Source organism: Poecilia reticulata, linkage group LG22, assembly GCF_000633615.1.
Source record: "Poecilia reticulata strain Guanapo linkage group LG22, Guppy_female_1.0+MT, whole genome shotgun sequence".
Lineage (NCBI taxonomy): Eukaryota > Metazoa > Chordata > Actinopteri > Cyprinodontiformes > Poeciliidae > Poecilia > Poecilia reticulata.
Window position 1 is genome coordinate 917,138 of NC_024352.1, and position 9,610 is coordinate 926,747.

A 9,610-nucleotide genomic window follows, 5' to 3' on the forward strand; every position below is an offset into this window, starting at 1 on the left:
GAGTGTGCGTGAGTTTCTTGTAGTGTGTGAGAGACAAAACATAGATTTTGTCCTAAACGGCCCCTCATAGTGCACCCTGCCTCTCGCCTGGTACGCTAGCTGGAGATAGGCACCAGCACCCCTCCCGACCCCACTCAGGGACAGTGGCGCAACTACACATTATTCAGGTGGATGCGAAAACAGAGATCGGCACGCCCCCCCCCCTTCACCCACCGAGGCGACGATACATGAAAGGTAAAACTCGCTACATTTACGTCGTTACGACCGCGAGATGAAGGAGCATAAGGCGCGCTGAAGTGTATGGGAAAACATCATCGGCGTGCCGCCCCCCTCCAGACGGGGTTTTTAGCGCCCCCTCTGGTGCTGCGCCCCTATGCGTTGCATACCCTGCATACCCACTTTTTGCGCCACTGCTGAGGGACAAGGGTGTAAGAAAATGGATGGATGGATGGATGGATGGATTTAATAATAAACATTTCCACATATCATCTTTGATATCCACCGGACTCTCAGTTGCGCGATATGTCAGCTGTTTGGGATTCCCCTCTGTTCTTACGTCACCGCGCTTTTTGATTAGCTACCTGTCACATTCAGCAGGTCGTATTCTCGTTCCAAGTCAGGGAATACCCCACAGGCTGCGATAAAAGGGCCAAGACAACCCAAGCAGGCCATATTCAGTATTTAGTGGGAACACCAACATGCAGAAGACTTATCTGACTGTTCGTCCCCCCACCACCTCTTCCCCGGGCGCAACAAAATTTCCAAGTCTTGACCGGTCCGCGGTAATAAACAGGTTGGGGCCACTGATTTAGCACGTGCTAGTAGCAGACACGAAGGATCAGCTGTTACAGTTACTGTTCGGAAACTACCGTAATCAGTTCTGTTAAATCTAATCTTGGCAACTTTTTGGAAAACCGGCAGAGATATCTGAGGCTTAGATGTGTATGTTTATTGGTTTAAAAAAAAACAAAAAACTTTGGGGTTGTGGCTTATAGTCCGGTGTGGCTCATAGTTCGGAAAATACGGATTATAATCCTTCCTGGATTTTTTCTGTGAAGAACCCAGAGAGAGTTATTTGATTGTGCTTTCTGGAAAACAAAATATTTTTACATTTAGGCACTCCTGCAATCGTCACATTTTTCTGTTACGAACTGACTCCGGCCCCCCACAAGAGAATGGGAAAGTTATGTGGCCCTCACAGGAAAAAGTTTGGGGACCCCTGTATTAGATCTTCTATACCTGAAGGAACCTCAAAATAATGTCTTCTACATTCCACAGTTGAAACTCCCCCCACCATTTCACCACCCCAAAAGCCGATCCTTTCCACAAAGTCTGGCGTATGCACTGAATGACAAAAACAAGATGATGAAACTGAAACTAGTTTAGGACGAGGTAAAGGTCTTGTGCTTGGTCTGGTGGAACAGAGACAATGTCCTCTCAGATGCAGATTTGTTCATACTGACATTTTCACCTGATTCTGCCTCCTTGATGAAATGACTAAATGAGGTAATTTTATCAGCACATTGAGACAATGACATCTGCAGTAAYAATTCTTTGTTATAATAGGTTATGCATGTCGTGAATTTTCTTAGTTTTTTATATGTGTAAATAGGCTAGATTTGTGTAATTTAGACTATGCTCTTTCCCACTGGCAACAATTGTTGCCGAGTATAAAACCTGTATTTTCACTAACATAACCAACATAAAATGTAATAATTCATAAATATTATGTGTTAGGGAGGTCCAAGGATTGGAATGCATGCACTTATTTTGCARGAAAAAAATTGGTATTAAACGGATTGAGAAAGAGAGGTAAACTATTTATTTTTTACCTTTATCTGCTTGTTGGTAACAAATTGCTCACTTATATTTGTTTTAAATTTGTTTTAAAGTCTAAACCTGAAAACAAGGACCATTCCTGACAAGACTTCACAAACTCCAAAGTCTTTTCTTGAAAGTAAGTGCAATAAGCCCACCTTCCAATGTTTTACAGCAGTGGTGCCCTATAGTTTATCCTTGAAGCCCGGCATCCTGCATGTTTTAGTTCTCTCCCTGGTTTAACACACCTAGATCAAATGATGGCTCATTAGAAGGCCTAAGAAGAACATTGACATGATGAAAAGGTTCTTACTASACCAGGGAGAAAACTAAAACATGCAGAATGCCGGCCCTCGAGGACTGACTTTGGGCACCACTGTTTTTACAGCGTGTTGCTTAAATGTGTCCCTTTGCATCTTTTACACCAGTACATCTCTTCCCAAACAGACATTTAAAAATAGAAAAATAAATGCTCCATCTATTTTTTGTTAATGTTTCATGCAAATGTATGTCTTATGGCTAGCTTAGTTTCTAGTCTGCAGTGTTAATGGCTGGTATATACAATATACAGGAAACAAAACAAGTCATGAGATGTGTACAATAGAAAAAATTGTATTTGCAGGCAATGTGGCTCAAGCAGAAATCAAACAGAGAGTTGCGTGGAGGACTGATCTTACATGTACTTGTGATACCAGACTCTGACCTGCTGAGTTTGAAATCTGGAGAGAAGATGAGTTTCCCAGGATGATCCATAGACCTCCACATAAGACCCAGCATCAGGATCTCCAGCCAGCAGCACTTCAGCAGGTGGATTTGGTCTGCTAGACTTAACTCCACAAAACCTGTGGAAAATCATGCAAAGTAAATAAATAAATAAAAGACCAGTTATGACCTAAAGCAACTCAAAATATACAGTTGGTCAAAATTGTTATCCTCCCAAGAAAATGTAAGATTTTTCAAAAATGCCCTAAGTGTTGTTAAAAAGATCAACAATTTTCTAATGCAGCTTTAATTTTTGGAAAAACATCCTAGTTTTATTTTAAGTTTTACATTACAGTTTTCTCAATTGCTTTAACCTGCTTAAAGGAACTGGAATCCACTTGTCATCATCACTGCTTCAGCAGAGCAGAAGAAAACTCTCCCAAATGTATGAACTATTTCTCACTGCTTTGACACATTACCCATACCCTTCTGCCAGTTAACACAGATGTCACTCAAGCAGTCCAAGCTCCATTATTTAATGGTAACCAAACAGAAAACACCTGATCCTGACTATTAGAAGCTACCTATGTAGCCACTAAAGCACCTGTTTCACTTTACATCCCAAATATCTTTATATTTGACTGCTTGTTGGAATCAGCAACCAATAATATGTTGTTCTTTACCAGTATGTTGACTTTCTTATTCCAGTTTTATCTCTGTTTACATTTATAGTATTTTCTGTATTACATACAGTATTTCAGTTTTCAGTAACGGTTAGAAAAAATGTTGTATAATCAATTTTTTTTAGATTGTTTACACACATTTTCTGAAAGTATGCCCCAAACTTTCAGAACCCTACACACAAATAAAAAAAAACACACACAATGGGCAAAATATTTCAATAATAGTGCAAAATGAAACTACAACATACAATGTTGTCTTTTCTTAAAATTGTATTTTGTTTTCAGATTCATACACAGAGCTTCATATAAACAGACTTTTTAAAGAACCAGCTGGACACTGATGTGCTCAATCTAAAATACTATGATGAATGAAAAACACTTCCCCACGTCTGTTGTAAAATATTTTAAAATATTGTTTTCATACTCAGAACACACAAATACACAGTAACAAATATATTTTATTTTTCACACAAAAAACAATGTACACACTGTACATCCCAACCAAACAAAAACTATGCTGCCTCATTTATTCTGTTTTGGAATGGTTGCAGTATCCTCATCCATCATGTTTTCCCTGGCAGCAGGGAAATCTAGCATGGCCAACCCAGCAATGAAAGCATCAGCTTTTCATGCATTTCCATAGCTTGAAGAAGGGGTAGATGCATTTGTGACAAGTGTTTGCCCATGTGACGAGTCAGTGTGCACAGTAGTATTAACTTAATGTTGAATGCTGAAAATTGTGTGATGTGTATAGAAAAAAGTGTTTTAGAACTGCATTGTCATTGTAAAGCATGAATAGTGCTTGTAGTTTAGCAGAATTAGTTCCAGGGATGGGCTTACATGTTATGGTCATTGTGTCTCAAGTACCAGTAAACACTTGAGAAAAACTGTAAAATTTGCATCAGAGCATTTCTGATTCTGGATCAAATCCTTTTCAAAAAGGATAATCTGACACAGCTTATGTAGAATGGTAACAAATGGTATTCACATGAAAGCAATATAATGGATTACACTAGGAATTTTCAAAGTGTGAGCCATTTCTTTACAGAGCCATTTCTTTACAGAAATGGCTTATTGTCTTATTTGACAATAAGACAATTGACAATAAGACAATTGTCTTATTGTTAAATAAGACAACTGTAGTGTCTTATTTGACACTACAATTTCGTGACAGAAAGTCCTTTACAGTAAGTTAGGAATGTAGAAGTTTGGAATCTGACACGTTCAGGAACTGATGGACGCAGGGACTGAACAGTGAATACAAAAACTGGTGTTTATTTAGGAAATAAACTATTTCTTGGTCAGACAGGCCAGGRTCATCCAACCAGGGAATCCAAATCAGGGTCAGGCAATTCCAGATCTCGGGGTCAGACAGACAGGGGGGTCAGAGCCAGTGGGTCCAAATCCAGGTCAAAACAGGTTCCAGATCTCAGGGTCAGACAGACAGGGGGTCGAAGCCAGGAGGTCCAAAACCAGAGGTGGGGGTCAGGATCGGGGACAGGAGAGGCAACTAGGCAGAAGGAAGAGACAGACAGGTTAGTTACTGGGCAGTTAGCTCAAGTTACTACAGCAGGCCTGAAAGTGTTACCGCTGAGGGTTTCACAACAATCTTGAGCTGTGACAGGTAACCCCCCCCCCCCTCAAGGCGCCCCTCAGGACAGCCGTCAGTCTCCTCGACGACTGTGGAAGTCACGGACGAGCTGAGGGTCCAGGATAGCAGAACGCACCACCCAGCTCCGCTGTTCAGGACCATACCCTTCCCAGTCCACCAGGTACTGCAGGCCACGCCCCCGTCGGTGCACATCCAGGAGACGGCGAACATTGTAAACAGGGTCCCCATCAACAATCCTAGGGGGAGGGGGAGGGGGGCCAGGGGGACAAAGGCGACTAGAGACAACAGGTTTAATCTGGGACACGAGGAACGAGGGGTGGATCTTCAAGGTTCGAGGAAGGTCAAGGCGAACAGTCACTGGATTGATAATCTTGGTAATGGTGAATGGGCCAATAAAACGAGGTGAGAGTTTCCTACAGTCTGTTTTCAGAGGTATGTTCCTTGTGGACAACCAAACCTCCTGACCAGGTTGGTAACTGGGAGCTGAGGTCCTGTGACGATTGGCCAGGAGACGATTGCGTTCAGCAGTTCGGGAGAGGGCTGCATGGGTCCGTTGCCACAAGCGATGACACCGGCGAAGGTGATGCTGTACAGATGGTACTGAGAGTTCCTTTTCCTGAGAGAGAAACAGAGGCGGCTGATAACCCAAGGACACCTCAAACGGGGACATACCTGTGGCTGTACTGGTCAGGGAGTATACTACCCAAGGTAGAAACTGAGAAAAAGAGGCAGGATTGTTAATGACTATACAGCGCAGGGCTGCCTCCAATTCCTGGTTGACCCTCTCGGTCTGGCCATTGGTTTGTGGGTGGAAACCCGATGAAAGGCTCACTGTGGCTCCTAAAGCTCGACAAAAGGCATGCCAAACCTTGGATGTGAACTGGGGCCCCCGGTCTGTGACAATGTCCAAGGGGATGCCATGTAAACGGACCACATGGTGCACCAGGAGATTGGCCGTTTCCATGGCAGTCAGCAACTTAGGTAGAGCTACAAAATGGGCTGACTTAGAAAACCGGTCAACAATGGTTAAAATAACAGAGTTACCTTCAGATGGGGGAAGCCCAGTAACAAAATCCATTGAAATGTGTGACCAGGGTCGTCCTGGGACAGGCAGAGGGCACAAGTAACCAGTGGGTTGTTTATTGCTGGACTTACCCCGATTACAGATGGTGCAGGAGGAAACATATTGACGGGTGTCTTGAGCCATAGATGACCACCAGAAATGACTCTCCAATAAGGTGAGTGTTCGATGGACCCCAGGATGGCAGACGAACTTCGAAGCATGGATCCACTGAAGAACCTTAGAACGAACATTTTCTGGGACAAACAAGCGGTTGGGAGGACAGTCCACAGGGGTGGGTTGCCACCACACATGAAGCCAGTAAGACACACTCTGGTTCCTTTTCCCGAGCCTCAGGTTCAAACTGACGAGAAAGCGCATCAGGTTTGCAGTTCTTGGAGCCAGGTCTGTAGGTTAAGACAAAGTTGAATCTTGGACAAAAAACAAAGACCATCTGGCATGGCGTGGAGTTSACCTTCTTGCAGACTGAATGTAAGATAGGTTTTTATGATCAGTCCAGACTACAAACGGTTGTGTGGACCCYTCCAGCCAGTGACGCCACTCCTCCAGAGCCAGCTTAACTGCTAGTAGTTCTCRGTCCCCCACACTGTAGTTGAGTTCCGGAGGGCTGAGTCTCCTAGAAAAGAAAGCACAAGGCAGTAGCTTGTGTGCAGAGCCTGAATGCTGGGACAGAACCGCCCCTACCCCAGTGGCCGATGCATCCACTTCCACGACAAATTTGTTTCTCAGGATCCGGGTGAATGAGGACTGGTGGGGAGGAAAACAGTTGTTTAAGTTCCTTAAATGCCACTGCGGCTTCCGGTGGCCATGAGAAGGGCTGCTTAATAGAAGTGAGGCGAGTTAGTGGCTGGGCAACTACGCTGTAGTTCTTTATGAACTTGCGATAGAAGTTCGCAAAACCCAGGAAACGCTGGTGTTGCTTACGTGTACTGGGTTCAGGCCACTCCACCACTGCTTTGGTCTTGGCAGGATCAGCTCTGATCTGTCCATCCTCAATGACAAACCCCAGGAAGTTAACTGTGAAAAGATGAAAACTGCATTTTTCAGCTTTAACAAACAATTTGTTCTCAAGCAGCCTCTGGAGAACCTGACGAACATGACTGATATGCTCCTCCTTGGTCTGTGAGAAGATAAGAATGTCATCCAAATAAATGAACACAAAATGATTTAAGAAATCCCTCAGAACATCATTAACGAAGGCCTGGAAGACAGCAGGGGCATTAGTTAGGCCAAAAGGCATTACTAAGTATTCAAAATGGCCTATAGATGTCTTAAAAGCTGTCTTCGATTCATCTCCCTCACGTATCCTGTCTAGATGAYAGGCATTTTGTAAATCCAATTTGGAGAAGATGGTTGCCCCCTGCAGCAGTTCAAAAGCCGTGGATATCAGAGGTAAAGGGTATTTATTCCTAATTGTGATTTTATTTAGCCCCCGATAGTCGATGCATGGGCGTAATGTTCCATCTTTCTTGCCTACAAAAAAAAAACTGGCACTCAGAGGGGATGATGAGCAGCGGATGACACCAGCTGCCACAGAGTCGTCGATGTAGGTCTCGATGGCTTCATGTTCCTGCTTGGACAGGCTGAACAAGCGACTGTTAGGCAGCGGAGCATCTGGCAGGAGCTCTATCGCACAGTCGTACGGTCGGTGAGGGGGGAGCGAGAGGGCTCGGGACTTACTGAAGACGGCAGCTAGATTGTGGTACTCAGGATTGACATTGTGATTAGTGAGTTCAGGTCCTTGGCATCATCACTAATGGACAGGCCATCTTTTAAGGAGTCATTTAAGGCTTGATAAAACACTCCTTTGAGTGCCTCGTCGTTCCATTTATTGTCAGCGGCCAGTGTGCGAAACTCCACCGAGAACTCGGCTGCACTACGGGAGCCTTGGGGATTGCCTCTAAGCGCCTGCTTAAACTGCGCCAACATGATCAGAAAACTGTTTAAAGGTAAGGGAGGTTAACGGTGTAGTTGTGTCAAACGCTAACGCCCAGGCTAAAGCCTGATCCCTCAGCAGTCCCATGACATAATATATCTTGGATAAATCGGAGGCAAAAGCCATGGGTTGCTGATTAAATACCATCCGACATTGTAACAGAAAACCCCGGCATTTTGACATTTCACCTGAGAATGGAGGGGGATCATGAACATACGGACCTCGAGAATTTACCGGAGCGGGGAGAGCAGGAGGATCGGCAGGTGAGGAGACAAGTGGGGGAGCAGCTGCAGCAGGAGCAGCAGCTGAAGCGCCCGABGGTCCTGGACTGGGGGAAAGCATCGAGGTTAGTTTGTCTACCTGTGAGGACAACTGGGTGATTTCCTGATGGAGCATTAAAGAGTGTTTGGAGAGTTTGGCTGGCTGCTTCTAGCCCAGAGAGTCGATGAACGCTTTGCCCCAGCACAACTCCTTGTCGGCTTATGAWGTCTCTCAGGGCTACAGCGGGTTCCTGTTCAGTCGGGTCCATGTTGCTTGGTCAGATTGTTCTGACATGTTCAGGAACTGATGGACGCAGGGACTGAACAGTGAATACAAAAACTGGTGTTTATTTAGGAAATAAACTATTTCTTGGTCAGACAGGCCAGGATCATCCAACCAGGGAATCCAAATTTCAAATCTCGGGGTCAGACAGACAGGGGAGTCAGAGCCAGCGGGTCCAAATCCAGGTCAAAACAGGTTCCAGATCTCAGGGTCAGACAGACAGGGGGTCGAAGCCAGGAGGTCCAAAACCAGAGGTGGGGGTCAGGATCGGGGACAGGAGAGGCAACTAGGCAGAAGGAAGAGACAGATAGGTTAGTTACTGGGCAGTTAGCTCAAGTTACCACAGCAGGCCTGAAAGTGTTACCACTGAGGGTTTCACAACAATCTGACGCCGTKCAGGGGGAAGATCCATCCTTATATGGCAGCAGCTTGGGATCCAGGTGATGACGATCAGGTGTGAGTGGTCACAGCTCAGCAGCAGCAGTGACAGAATCATGTGTRTAAGTTGCACATGATTTCTCTATCATGTGCAACTTATACACATAAATAGAGGAATCATGCGTATAATCACAGCTGATTTAACCCTTGTGTTTAGAAATGGGATCCAACMGACCCCACACCCGTAAAACCTGTATCATTTGCAGCAGTCTGCAAATGCTTGCCTCAGTCCTYGCAAGCACAAGGGTTAAGAATCACAGCTGAAAGTTCTGCGGTTCAAACAAGTATTTGCACTTGGATCTCTTTCTTTTCTTTTTTTTCTWTAAAATTTATTATTTTCATTTATTTTTTTGTGAGGTAACATTGGGCACCTTGAAAGCAACTTTGAAATAAAATATATAAGAATTACTATGATAAGCACTTTTAATGCTACAAGCAAGGGCCGTTGCCATAATTATTGCTTCATGTGAGGTATTTATGCTAATTTACATATGTAGGAATATTCAAGGGTGGCAACATGGCGGATCAGCAGCTGCCCTCTATTTTCCAATAATTGGGATTTATAAAGGAAATATGTACAGGTATATGCATGCACAGGGCTTTATACATCTGAATTCTTTTGTGTGCCGCACTTTTCTAAATTTGTCCATGCGCCAATTTTTTTACTGTGWAAGCAGCGAACTCTTTTATACATGAGACCCTTGATCTTTTCAGATGTGACCTGTGTCTTGATGTGTGCAAGCAGGAAGAAAAACAACAATGATAATCAGGCACGTGCAGAGGGGAGGGCTAGGAGG

At 44.3% G+C, this 9,610-nt stretch overlaps 1 protein-coding gene across 4 annotated transcripts in view; it reads right to left on the reverse strand.

Moving 5' to 3' along the window:
- esr2b (estrogen receptor 2b) overlaps nucleotides 1-9,610 on the reverse strand; it is a 148,905-nt gene that overhangs the window by 17,543 nt on the left and 121,752 nt on the right. For all 4 annotated transcript variants that reach the window (XM_008398651.2, XM_008398650.2, XM_008398649.2 and 1 more), the window contains one exon: nucleotides 2,522-2,660. In XM_008398651.2, coding sequence (XP_008396873.1) covers nucleotides 2,522-2,660 — 139 coding nt within the window. The remainder of the gene's footprint in view (nucleotides 1-2,521; nucleotides 2,661-9,610) is intronic.